General features: G+C 39.2%; 1 protein-coding gene across 1 annotated transcript in view; it reads right to left on the reverse strand.

Moving 5' to 3' along the window:
* Positions 1 to 13,848, reverse strand: part of LOC139470737 (ephrin type-B receptor 1-B-like) — a 114,778-nt gene that overhangs the window by 10,426 nt on the left and 90,504 nt on the right. Inside the window, 4 exon segments of the mRNA XM_071253014.1 lie at positions 20 to 72; positions 288 to 381; positions 769 to 850; positions 13,514 to 13,722. Coding sequence (XP_071109115.1) covers positions 20 to 72; positions 288 to 381; positions 769 to 850; positions 13,514 to 13,722 — 438 coding nt within the window.

The raw sequence follows: 13,848 nt of genomic DNA on the forward strand, positions 1-13,848 counted from the left end.
TCCACAGTAGGGTACTCACCATGACTGTATGGAGCATCACAGTCCTTCTTCTCACTACAACTCTGGCGGTTTCTGAAAGTGAAAACAGTTCCAGCCATTTAAATCTATTCCAGACAAGTTTGTATAGTTATTGTCTCTGGTATGTCTATACATGTGGACGAATATTGCCAAGCTGTTGATATCTTTATGGTCCTAACCTAATTTTCATCAAGGACAACCTAATATCACTGTTGCCTGTAAACACAGGTACTGCAGACATAAGCTCCCAAGACTGAGTGAACACTCACCTTCTCAGCAGAATGATGATCATTATCGTAGCTATGGCCATACACAGAATGACTGCCACAATTGAGCCAGCAATGATTCCTATAGGGGTATTCACTGAAATATGAAAAGATCAGGTGGACATAAGTGTCAAGACAGCAAAACCCAGTATTTCATAGAAATTGAAGTATATAAATTTCACAGTATAACCAATGCTACATCAAGAATTTTAGTCCAAGTTTCATAACTTCCCTTAACTGAATTTTGCTTAACTCTTGCTAGGTGATTTCTGATGTGAGTCAGGAGGGGAGGCAGTGTAACCCTGATATGCTGTATTGTCAGGGGACTGGGAATTTCAGCACTAAGCTACAATAAAGTATACATACCCCTTGTTCTAGTTCTATGGGTTTTGTAACAGCAAAACATAGCTATCAGAAGTTAAGTTGTATACACATATGCATAGTTGAAAACATCCTTGTTAGTATAACAGTGCCTAATTCTCACCATATTCCCCATGCCCTGTTCCAGTCTGGACATAGAGAGCATCACTGAATTCTCCCCAGCCCTTCTCAGTTTCAACTCGTACCTGCAACACAAAAAACAACACTAATCATATATGCAACACTTTTAATAAGCTTATCACTGAAGAGACCCTGCACTTTGTGAATGAGGGTCATTCCTGCTTAGCAACACAGAACCTTAACACCAAAAGTAGATTTCTTAGTCCATGCATCCATCAGGTTGCAAGGTACTCAAAACACTCTAAATGAGAAAATTACCCTGAAAAAGATTGGCTGTATGATAGATTGCCCCAAGTGGAATCAAGGTGGCCAAATTAACATGTCTATAACACTCCACTCTCTCATTACTGACTATCAATGCGTTTTCACAACAGTGTAAATTTCGCTTCCATATATCTAATTGGAATGGAATTAAAGATTTGTGTGCGAGGATGCAGCCAAATGACGGTTTAGTCTTAGATATGCTAAACAACTCCTCATTTCCATTGTGAAAATACTGCTAACGATCGGTGATGTCATCTTTTATTGCTACATTTCGCTAACTGAATATTTCCCCTATTCTGGTCTCAATCAGGAAATAATGATTACAGAAATGATGTATGGATATAAACCTATTAACCTCTAATTTTCCTTCAACACCATCACAATAATGTGACTGAGTTTTTCCACAACTAATTGCAAAAACATCTGCCCCTAATTTCTTTCTTCAACAAAGCAAGTCTCAAGTTTTGGGCCCAGTGAAAGAAATAACATTGAAGACTTTTGACAAATGAAATTTACATGAACACAATTCATCCATCGTTTACTGACAAAGGAAATAGCAATACATCATTTCTGACGGCGGCATCGGTTCTCCTGCAACCTAGTCAATTTTCAGCTGCCCAATCTTTTATGGTTTTGTGACAATGGCCACCATTTGCATTTCACCATGAAGCAACAGACAACAGAGGCAATGATATTCTCAAGAGTTAAAACTAAGCTCACCCAACTTAGTAAAGTAAACAATAAACCTGAAATTCACATATATCCAAATATTTACACATTCAAGCAATATTTCTCAGTAAAAATCCTTTTTGACACTGTACAGCATACACACAGTTAATCACCTTAACATTTGTGACACAAAATCTACAATGAAACAAGACATTAATAAACAACCAAATTAGTTTGTGGAGTGAGTCTACTGTGTGTACTTGCATCGAAAGAGCTTGGTCTATCTCACTATAGTGTTGAGTGCAGAAGTGCCTTGCTTGCCTAGCTTGCCTAGCTCCTGGGTCATAGCAAAACAATAAAGTCAGTGGTGTCAGTCTGCACAGTGATGGATGGCTGCCTGGCTTTTCCCAGCCAAATTAAAGTGCCTGTTATGAGATGTGATTGAACATTTTTCAATGGCTCATTTTAAGGCAACTAGGAATAAAACTGCAGGAAATGTGAGATTTTTTCTACCCCTCAGCCAGTGTTGATCTCTGCTGGTACAGTGCCGACACCAAGTCATCTCTTTCCTATCAAGTGTTTTTTTTAAACCATGTATTTTAGTCAGTTGTCACACCTCCATCAGTACATCATCCAAAGGAATTGCCATATGATCATCATCAATCTCATTCCTATCTTTACCACTTCAATACTGTCTAGTACGGTTTCTGCAAAACTGAATTAAGCTTAAAGGGGATTTCTTATTGAAACTTAGCAAGGATTAGAACCATTTCACACTAAATTTAGTATTTCTTCTCTTAGAAATTCTCCCTAAAAGTGCTTTGAGTACAAAGGTTAGGGTGACTTATTTCAACAAGACTGGGCAGTGTTGGATAGACACTGGTTTTCCCAAGTCTGCGCAGGCATCAGCAGTTTGGCAATTAGTGAAAGTAAAACGATAAAGCAGCAACAGAGTTGAGAAAGATCCCATTTTTCTCCCACCAGTCCGTAATCGCTCCTTCATTGACAAGCTTGAATTGAACCGACACTGGGACTGTGGCTTTCTTCGATTCAATCTTGATGAAAAAACATGGCATCCGCAATCAATTCTACAATCAATCGTTGGAGAGTCCAGTCCTTTTGCTGTGATGGCGATTATCACTGGGAGCACACAGCACACGCAAGCCTGTTGCCAGGACAGTAAGCCCAGTCAGAATTCACTGCAGCCACAAACATTATTTACGACGGGAGCTTAACAAGTTGCCCACCAATTTTGGTGACCAAAATAAGCCGTTTGGAGGAAGTGAATAGCTACTTGAAGTGGATGAGGAAGCCTGTTCCTCCCCTTGTGGCAAATTTATGCTGGTCAGGATTGCAGAATGACACTGCTGCCCATGCTTATCCACTGAGGAGTTGCACACAACAGGATGACAGTTATCAAATTATTTCTTCCACAAGTCACATGTGAAGTAGACAGATATGGAAATTCTCATTGAACAATAAAGCTATGATTACTTTTCTTTCATCCTCAAGCATTTTTCTTCTGCCTGCAGGTGTTTTTTGTTCACTGTTAAAATGAGATAAGAAACAGGAGGATTCTATACCACAAGTAATGAGCGTCCGTCTTGTAGCAATGGATTTATTCCACACTGAATAACATTCATTCTGAAAACAGTAAATCAAATTTAAGAACCACCATGAGCTTCCTCAAAGGTTTAATCAAAGATTAAGAAGATAGGTCCACTAATTCCAAGGCTGTTTTTCGCAAATATTTCCATGATTTGGTCTGACATTTTTATATTATTCAGCTTTATCATTAATTCAAAATTTCTTCAATTCAGAGATTTTATTTACTCAGTTTAATCTCAAATTGCTTTTTGTACTGTACAAGTATTGCATCCTCCTTTAACAAGGATTTTACATTAACTATACTTTTACATTTTCTGATGGGAGCTCATGTCCAAACAATTGACAACTGTGAATACTAAAAGACCCAGATGAATAGCAAACAAGCAGAGAAAATACAAGCCTAAATTGCATGGATTGTTCTTCAGGTAGTGTTTGTAATTCTACTCCAATAAAAGTGATCCAGCATAGAATTGTCATAAAACATGTATCTCAGATAACAAAATCTTAATTATCAAATTAAATAAAAGGACTATTTTCAAAGCTCAAACCTTCCAATATGCATCAAGCATTTTTGTGCACATAAAATATCAGAGTAATGTGGTGTTTATTGGAGGGGAGTTTCCTTTAAAGCCAATGCCATTAACCATAATACAAGTTTGGAGAGAAATCGACTTGGTGCCTAGGAGACACAACCACCATCAAAGATCTTCCTCAAGCAAGTCTCAAACTTGGGGTCCTGCTGAACCAAATTCAATAGATTCGCTTTAATGCATCCAAGTAATCTTATTGAACATCCAGACAATGAAGTGTCATGTCACTTCCCATTATGATATGTTTAAAAGTGTGCATTTGCACTGGACTCATTGCCATGGAGCTTGCCATGGAGCTCAACATGATCACAAACAGGACTTACACAAATATAACACTAGCTCTTTTTCATCATGATTCCATACTATTGATGCAAACAAGGAAATTGATCAGCATTGCTATGACATACAGTAAATTACCATTCATTCTTACAAAGCTTGAAGCAACAAACTGAAACAAAAATGACTCATGCAAATTATTACCGTTATTTCAATTATACAACCTTGATATTATTGCTGAGCAAATTAATTTGCAAATTAATACTTATGAAACAACAACAAGGAAGCAAAGGAAAGCCTATTAGCACTGTTCCAACAGTAGATCCAGTGATCATGCAACCAAGGAGTTCGTGGTGGTGGTCACATATATATATACCTGGTCAAGCATGAAAAATATTTGGCTTTCCATGAAACACGTGGGACATACATGTAAATTCAATGTTGTGTTAGAGTAACTTTCAGAGTTTAACTTCACACACATCTTTCCTTTCCATTGTAGTATTTGTAACCATTTGGTTTCAAAAGAGTAACTTCTGTTGCACGCTAACCTGGCATATAAAGGCCACTAGACACTATTTACAGAGAGACCTCGGGATCAGGTCAGAAGGATGGCATTCTTCATGTTTTTAGTTAAATAACAAGATATTACATATTTTAATGCTTCCATTTCACTTTTATTTCTAGTGGGTTTGACCAAATGCGATATCTATGTTCAGTTTGGATCACATGAATTTGAAATGGTTTCTGGAAAATATGTTTTCATTATTCCATGACCATTCCATTACCAACTTATCTATTCTAATAAATACCATTAATATTACCTACCTGTTATAATTAATACCCTAAATATCTCCCCAAGGAAGTGGTAATTATTTATTGGTACTAAGTAAACAGGTGTCAACACTTGCAAGGAACTGTGATTGGCTTCACAGGTTCTTTCACTCATTCATGTTTCATTACAAACATAACGAAGGATACTTTTTAATGTAAGTTTTTATCACTGAAACTAGATTGTACTTGTGATGCATTAGCATATATACATAAATCTATCATGAATTATATACATGCTTTATGTAAATTTTAATGTTCTAGGTCTAGATAGATGTAAATATAATTTCACTTTAAATCAACTGTTGCCTGATCAACCCAGAAAAATGGCCTTTGAAAGTACTGACCTATTGTTCTTTGTATGGTTTAAAATGAAAAGATGAGCAGAGTTCTAACTAGGAAGGGTCTCTGGGTCTCGGGTAGAGTAACCTGACTCTACTTAGTGCTATATTGCATATTAGTCAGTAGTCAGTATTGGTAGGGAATAATAGTAACCCTGCTTGTACTGCTTCTTACAAGCACAAATACTAGTGGTCAGGACAGCTCAACATTCATAGTATCACCTAGACCAGTTGTCAAGAAAACCTTGTATGTATTATATCATTCACAGCTGGGCGAGTCCGTCTGGACAGGAGTGCACTCAGGTCAATGTACATCATCAATTATACTGACACTAGGGGTCAAGAATGCCCACTGTGGTCACAAGTCATCCAAGCAAATGAAAGTTCCATGTCTAACAGCTGTGGTGGAGCAAGCCTCAGGCATGTAATCAGAATGATATCAATTTTGTTCCTGGTTGTACAGGTCCAGTAAAGGACTGATGGTCAGGAAATTGGAAAATTCAGTCCTGTACAGTGACAATAGAATGCTATTTGGAAAAAACCTTGATCATGGCAATAAATCATCACTGAGTTAATGATACTTGAACATGACAGGGCATATTGTCATGCAACATCACAATAGAGTAGGTTAACCATTCTTAACATACAGAATAACAATCTAACTGAACAGATACCCTGGTTCAGCATACTTCTTACATGAAATAACTCTTCTATGGTCACATACACATGCTGACTGTCAGTTTAGTCTTAAATGACATTTATCAGTGCAACAAAATACCTATACACCTCGTGCTAGTGCTACAATTCACTATACTACACTGGGTGGTTAAAGACTGGTGCTTACACTGGGTGGTTATGGTCTGTGAGTGGTGTAGGACTGGTGCCAACACTGGGTAGTTATACTTATAGTCTGTGAGTGGTATAGGACTGGTGCCAACACCACACCGGGTGGTTATAGTCTGAGAGTGGTATAGGACTGGTGCTAACACTGGGTGGTTATGGTCTGAGAGTGGTTTAGGACTGGTGCTAACACTGGGTGGTTATGGTCTGTGAGTGATGTAGGACTGGTGCTACACTATACTGGGTAGGTTATGGTCTGTGAGTGGTATAGGACTGGTGCTAACAATGCACTGGGTGGTTATGGTCTGTGAGTGGTATAGGACTGGTGCTAACACTGCACTGGGTGGTTATGGTCTGTGAGTGGTATAGGACTGGTGCCAACACTGCACTGGGTGGTTATGGTCTGTGAGTTGTATAGGACTGGTGCTAACACTAGGTGGTTATGGTCTGTGAGTGGTATAGGACTGATGCTAACACTACACTGGTCGGATATGGTCTGTAAGTGGTGTAGGACTGGTGCTAACACTGCACTGGGTGGTTTAAGTCTGTGAGTGGTATAGGACTGGTGCTAACACTGCACTGGGTGGTTATGGACTGTGAGTGGTATAGGACTGGTGCTAACACTGCACTGGGTGGTTATAGTCTGCGAGTGGTATAGGACTGGTGCTAACACTAGGTGGTTATGGTCTGTGAGTGGTATAGGACTGGTGCTAACACTATACTGGGTAGGTTATGGTCTGTGAGTGGTATAGGACTGGTGCTAACAATGCACTGGGTGGTTATGGTCTGTGAGTGGTATAGGACTGGTGCTAACACTGCACTGGGTGGTTATGGTCTGTGAGTGGTATAGGACTGGTGCCAACACTGCACTGGGTGGTTATGGTCTGTGAGTTGTATAGGACTGGTGCTAACACTAGGTGGTTATGGTCTGTGAGTGGTATAGGACTGATGCTAACACTACACTGGTCGGATATGGTCTGTAAGTGGTGTAGGACTGGTGCTAACACTGCACTGGGTGGTTTAAGTCTGTGAGTGGTATAGGACTGGTGCTAACACTGCACTGGGTGGTTATGGTCTGTGAGTGGTATAGGACTGGTGCTAACACTGCACTGGGTGGTTATAGTCTGCGAGTGGTATAGGACTGGTGCTAACACTAGGTGGTTATGGTCTGTGAGTGGTATAGGACTGGTGCTAACACTACACTGGGTGGTTATGGTCTGTAAGTGGTGTAGGACTGGTGCTAACACTGCACTGGGTGGTTATGGTCTGCGAGTGGTATAGGACTGGTGCTAACACTAGGTGGTTATGGTCTGTGAGTGGTATAGGACTGGTGCTTACACTGCACTGGGTGGTTTTGGTCTGTGAGTGGTGTAGGACTGGTGCTAACACTAGGTGGTTATGGTCTGTGAGTGGTATAGGACTGGTGCTTACACTGCTCTGGGTGGTTTTGGTCTGTGAGTGGTGTAGGACTGGTGCTAACACTACACTGGGTGGTTATGGTCTGTAAGTGTGTGGGACTGGTGCTAACACTACACTGGGTGGTTTTGGTCTTTAAGTGGTGTAGGACTGGTGCTAACACTGGATAGGTTATGGTCTGTGAGTGGTGTAGGACTGGTGCCAACACTGGGTGGTTATGGTCTGTAAGTGGTGTAGGACTGGTGCTAACACTGCACTGGGTGGTTATGGTCTGTGAGTGGTTTAGGACTGGTGCTAATACTGCACTGGGTGGTTATGGTCTGTAAGTGGTGTAGGACTGGTGCTAACACTGGGTAGGTTATGGTCTGTGAGTGGTGTAGGACTGGTGCTAATACTGCACTGGGTGGTTATGGTCTGTGAGTGGTGTAGGACTGGTGCTAACACTACACTGGGTGGTTATAGTCTGTGAGTGGTGTAGGACTGGTGCTAACACTACACTAGGTGGTTATGGTCTGTAAGTGGTGTAGGACTGGTGCGAACACTGGGTAGGTTATTGTCTGAGAGTGGTGTAGGACTGGTGCTAACACTGGGTGGTTATAGTCTGTAAGTGGTGTAGGACTGGTGCTAACACTACACTAGGTGGTTATGGTCTGTAAGTGGTGTAGGACTGGTGCGAACACTGGGTAGGTTATGGTCTGAGAGTGGTGTAGGACTGGTGCTAACACTGGGTGGTTATGGTCTGTAAGTGGTGTAGGACTGGTGCTAACACTGCACTGGGTGGTTATGGTCTGTGAGTGGTTTAGGACTGGTGCTAACACTGCACTGGGTGGTTATGGTCTGTGAGTGGTGTAGGATTGGTGCTAACCCTACACTGGGTAGGTTATGGTCTGTGAGTGGTGTAGGACTGGTGCTAACACTGCACATGATGTGTGTGAGTGGTGTTGGGACTGCATCAACTGATCACACACTCACAATCTGGTGCATAATCGACGATGAGATGCAAGTTAGGTATACCAATTCTTCGAACTGTTTCAGTTACAGATCAAAGATTAACAGTCTAAAGTAAATATTTTGTCAAGTTGTAAGAATTGATGTCAGTCAAGCCAAACTTCATTCTTGGCCATGCCATTGCACTTTTGGTGCATTTAATTTTCAAGTGGCGCACATCGAAATTAAGGAGGCCCATCATGGCAAACTGTGTTTGAATTAATTCCCATCTTAAAAAACAAAACTGTATTCAAATACCAAAAGAATATAGTTTGTTTTGATTGAAACCTTATTAACCCTCTGGATGCCGAGTTTTTTTTCTGACGCACATTTTCATAAGATCGGAAAAGTGAAGGTTGTGCGAGAATTGCGCTCACGCGGCACCCGATCTACCTCTTTTTAAAAAAAAACACAGTGTTGCCCGAGAATTTTTTCTACCTTGAAAAACAGTAAATTTCTCCGCTTTTTATCGTACACCGATAAAAGTACTGTGCGACGATTTTTTTTATTTACAAGCTTTACGGAATCTGTGAGCGAACAAAATACTGCCTAATATCTGAACGACATAACTATATACCAAATGCAGTTATATGCGTATGTATAACGACAAACATGCAATGCCAAAAATAGCTTGCCGTAAATGACGAAAACTGATTTTTCTCTATGACGTCAAAAGGCGACAGAGAGGTTACACACACACAAAGAAAAGGGGGCATAACTCCGCAAAGCTTAGCACTAGTTTATTGTAACTCAGGTCACTTGGTGAGAATTAGCTGTGGGTAAGGATAATATATTTTCGTGGTGTTTTGTTCACGAGGAACCAAACTATTCCAACACAAATATCGATAAAGAAACTGTATACGTTTAGTTGTAAAAAAAACCCATAAGAAATGATGAAATCGTGCTTCATAAAAAAGTGGTAAAAGAGAAATGGATGGCCCTATCTAACCTATAACTTAGTCCTTAGATTCCAACATTCTCCTGAATGTGTAAGTGTAATTTGACTAATGTTGCACCATTATTAATGGAGCACTAGCCTTATCATCAAATGTAATGAAATACCCCCCAAAATAACACCGTTCTATTTGACGTCATGGCTGTTTTTATGTCTTTGATAACGTCGGAGAAAGATGACTCTGGTATTTTGATTATCATATATCTCCCCTAATTTTCGTTCATGATATGGAAAATCTCGATGTGTAAAACGGAATTTTTCGACACAACATAAAATGACTGCTTTTACCAATTAAATAATGTTTTGAATATGTAAACAATTAGCTAGTTTATCGTGTGTCTTAATTTGACAAGACACGCACCTGTTTGGCATCAATTTACGTAATGAAATACACAAAATAATATTTCAAAACAACCAAATTATATTCAATATTGGACAGATATCGTTATTATTTCTCTTCATTTTGTCTCAGAATTACACACTAAAAGATGCGAAGAAAGCTCTATTGGTATAGAATTATCAGGATAATCGTATCCGGTTGAACCAACAGCTAGGGTACTTGGCATGGGTTTAATTTTATACATTTTACAATTCCTGGAGAAATAAAGTGAACAGTTTAATATCCTGTTATCACAATATTGAAAAAAGAATGAACCCATTGATTATATAATGCAAAACAAGAGGAATAATTCGTAAATTGTTTGTGGCTAACACGCACGGGACGAATCGTTAGCTATCACAGCTCTGTGTATCAAACGACAATTTTTTTTTAAAAAAATTCCAAGACCAAGACAATTTCAGAAATGTGTGCATATCTTTTTACGAAAAATATTATCCATTTTGTCAAAGTAACATAGAACTATTCATTTTTAGTTATAAAATAAAATGAAACAGCTATTCAAAGGCATTGGTTATACATGTATGAACTTATGATATTGACTATTACACATCCCAAGAAATACGTACATGCTGCAGTTACCTTTACGCTTCATCTTGTAATATTTGTCCAAAGGAAAGAAATATCGTATTCGACACTAAAAACCTATCAATTGTTATGTAAACAATGTTCAAACAAACAGGAGATTATCAAAGATTCGTTCATACATGTTGTGGCTTATATTTGCGTATGATATCATTTTGAACATTGACAAATATCCAAAGGGAAATTAATTATGTGAAAAAATGTATAAAACATGCAAAATCTACATCATAACTGAAACTGTAAACAGCATGATACAATGATCGTGTGCACTCTCATTCAAGGACCTTCACCTCAAAGAAATTACCAAATATGTACAACAATGTTGACGTATGACATCACTACCTGTGGCCGACATTTACAAAATGGCGTGTTCACTGTCAACAGTACGAGGGGACTTTCTTTGATTCAGGGATCGCATATACATAAATGTGCCATAAATGTGACATGTAAGTAGTCAGAAACATTCTGACAATCTATGTACTGTTATTTGTTCTTATAATCTTCATCGAAAAGAACCGAAATAGGCAGAAATTCCGATAAATACCGTTGTCGTTGTGCGTGATTTTGCGTCAGTCATGGCGTCACGCAGGACGGTAACTTTGACAATTTCTGTTGAAAATATCAAATCATTGCAATGTATCTATTTTAAATACCCTAATTTTTCCTACTATTCTCTTCCCGTGCATATTCTGAAAATGTTGAGCCAATGTCTTGAAAGATTAGACGAATGGATAGCTCTAAATTGGAGAAAATGCTACACTGTGTAAAATCTGTATTTTGCTTTCTTTACATTTCAAACAAGTGCAGTTTTTCGAGCACAGCGTTGGTTTTCACACCTGACATATTTTGCTTGATTTTATCCAGCCACTTTGTATTGGTGACAAAGACCATTGGTCATTTGATTCTAAAATGTATGAGGAATTCAAGGATGTGTGTATGGCAGCTAAGTTTGAAATATACGCGATGTTACAGGCGCCTCATAACCGGTGTACCTCAAACGTGATTTTGTAAACACTAGCCAATATGGCGGAAAGTTCACTTCGGCGTTCGTGTTTGCGAATTTCGAAAACATTCGAAACGATTCTCGGGTTATCGGAGACGTTTTGGAATGATCATTGGTGATTTCATAAAATACAGATACCCGTGATCACTAATATACTATTTTTGAAATTCATTTCTCCGAGTAAATATCCTAAATTTAGATTTCAAAACATGCTGTAAATAACGCCGTGAGTGGTGATTTAGTGATGGGTAAAAATTGGCGACATTTACGATGTACCTAATTTTCAGAGTTCATTTTCAATACTTTTGCTTGGACTAAAATGGCAGTGGGTGATATCACAGAACAGGGAATTTCCCACCTTATTCAAAACTGTGAAGTGTATTTGTGTGGGTGGTGTATTTTGAATTTTATTCGACTTCAAAGCGAGGGTTGTAGAGGAAGGACATATATGTCCCTCTGGCATCCAGGGGGTTAAACATGAGTGCTCCCTTTGTGCCTTGTATAGAGCTGTAGTGCTGTTCTGTACTCTGCACACTGTATAAGCAATAATTATACACAATGCGATGCCCAAGAAATACCGTCCGGTAACTGCATCAACACATTTTACACTGAGCTCAGTTTCTACGCAGTTAATGAATTACATGGTCGATGAGGTACAACAGGTCTGGAATCAGTTTCCCTTTGAAGTGCAAATAATCCCAACGTTTCAAGCAGTAGTAGTCAAAATCTTCAAATGCTGTTTAGAGTTTAGAAGAAAAGAAAATCGGAGATAAATGTTAAAAAAGATATGTAGAAAACAGACAAATTTCCCTGTCTCTTGGTGAGAAACACTGCATGTGAAGTAAAATCACATCTCATGCTATGCAATGATATCTTATCACAAGACACTAGTTAAAACATGGAGAGGGATGGTTTATGGCAATACATGCTAGGAAGTCCATGAGTGAGTGAGTGAGTGAGTGAGTGAGTGAGTGAGTGAGTGAGTGAGTTGGCTTTAACGCTTTGAACAGTATTCCAGTTATATCACGGCATGTCAACTTAAACTTGGAGGAAAGCCCAAAGTGATGCAGGTCTCAGACATTTTCTACTTCGGTGAAACCCACAAGCACAGGTATGGTGCTGACAAACCTAGAAACATAATCGGATTAAAACCCACAATCATAGGTTTCTGGCATGCAACTCTGCAAAGTGAATCGCGGCGCCTTAGACGACTGGGCCACCCATACCCCTGGAAGTCCATGGAAAACATAAAGAGCATGAAGCCTTCAGATCATAAAATGTTTCACTTAAGAAGCTGAAAGGACATGACCTCAAGGCATTGTCCATGGCACTGGTCACTGTATGCCCTGACCAATACATCACTGTCACCATGGGCTGCTTAGTCCAATCAATGCAAATGACCAAAACACCCCAAGCTCAAATCTGCAGGGACCATCCATTTTAGACATGGTTCATTCTTTGTAATAAATGGCCCCAAAGCTGCCTTGTTTATATAATCAATCAAGGCTTTCTTATTATAATGTGGCAAGGCCAAGTTGCATCTGCATGTTACCAATGTGAACAATGTGGTATACACAAGGTGCTATATGGACCTAACAGTTGGACACTTCAGCGTGCCAACAGTATAGTCAGCATTCAAAATTAACGGTAGCCCCAAATATGGGGATCTTAGGCTGAGAGTAAATGGCAAGCATGTGCACTAGCCGTTTGTTTACTCCGATTCAGGTATCATAACATTACTTACCTGTATCAATGAAATCATATTTCCTGTTATTCTAGGAATTTTTCATACACAGAGATCAAGATTATCTTTTGTAGTTGTCTCGTAAATAAATCCAGAAATCGCAATCAGTTGTTCACACACTTTTCCCCATGATTTACCATTGATATTCAGTTTCAGATATGTAGTTTAAAAGAATTTCAATAGGTGGGGAAATAAGGATAGATGAGATAGCCATACTGATCTTACCTGGAATGCATACTCTGTCTCCAGCATAAACTCTGTGACAGTGAAGTTCTGCAAGTTGGTGTAGTTTAAGATGATATTTTTCGGCTGTGATTTAGGGAAATGCTTCACCTGGAAGCGCTGGACATGCCCGCCCATGCCAACAGGCACATCCCATGCTATTGTGATGTGCTTGGAGCCAACGCCAAGAAGTCTTGAGTTGATTATCTTGGCTGTAAAATTCAATACATACAAAATAACTGAGCATAAGCCATTAAATAACTAACTCAGCAAATTAAGTGATCTTGTAACACCCTCTTCACATTTAGTCAGAAGGAGTATATCACCTCTATGAAAAT

The sequence above is a fragment of the Haliotis cracherodii genome, unplaced genomic scaffold (genome assembly GCF_022045235.1).
Source record: "Haliotis cracherodii isolate W230 unplaced genomic scaffold, xgHalCrac1.p SCAF_21, whole genome shotgun sequence".
NCBI classification, from domain to species: Eukaryota; Metazoa; Mollusca; class Gastropoda; order Lepetellida; family Haliotidae; genus Haliotis; species Haliotis cracherodii.